This window comes from Mesitornis unicolor, unplaced genomic scaffold (assembly GCF_000695765.1).
Source record: "Mesitornis unicolor isolate BGI_N332 unplaced genomic scaffold, ASM69576v1 scaffold33881, whole genome shotgun sequence".
NCBI classification, from domain to species: domain Eukaryota; kingdom Metazoa; phylum Chordata; class Aves; order Mesitornithiformes; family Mesitornithidae; genus Mesitornis; species Mesitornis unicolor.
In genome coordinates, this window is record NW_010162427.1 from 10,001 (window position 1) to 10,335 (window position 335).

The 335-nt window shown below is 70.1% G+C and overlaps 1 protein-coding gene across 1 annotated transcript in view; it reads right to left on the reverse strand.

Annotated features, from left to right (window-relative positions):
• P4HB (prolyl 4-hydroxylase, beta polypeptide) overlaps window positions 1-229 on the reverse strand; it is a gene marked incomplete at its 5' end in the record, with an annotated part of 7,965 nt that extends 7,736 nt beyond the window's left edge. Inside the window, one exon of the mRNA XM_010193621.1 lies at window positions 62-229. Within this exon, the coding sequence (XP_010191923.1) occupies window positions 62-229 (168 nt within the window). The remainder of the gene's footprint in view (window positions 1-61) is intronic.
• Window positions 230-335: the final 106 nt, after the last annotated feature.

Here is a 335-nt window from a genome sequence, read left to right on the forward strand (position 1 = left end):
CCCAGCTGCCCCAGCAGCGCGAGGCTAGGCCACAGCGCGTCCGCCACGTCGCTGCCCTCACCTGTGTACTCCTTGGGAGCGGCCTTGTCGCCGTTCTTGAAGAACTTGATGGTGGGGTACCCGCGCACCCCGAACTGCTGCGCCAGCTCCGACTCCTCGGTGGCGTCCACCTTGGCCAGCCGGATCTCCTCGGGCGCCAGGGCTTTGCAGTGTCCGCACCACGGGGCATCTGCGGGGCGGGAAGGGGCATCAGCACCGGCCGCAGCCCCCGCAGCTCCCCGAGAGCCCCGCAAAAGGGCCCGGGACAGGGCCAAGAGCAGCAGAGAACGCACACC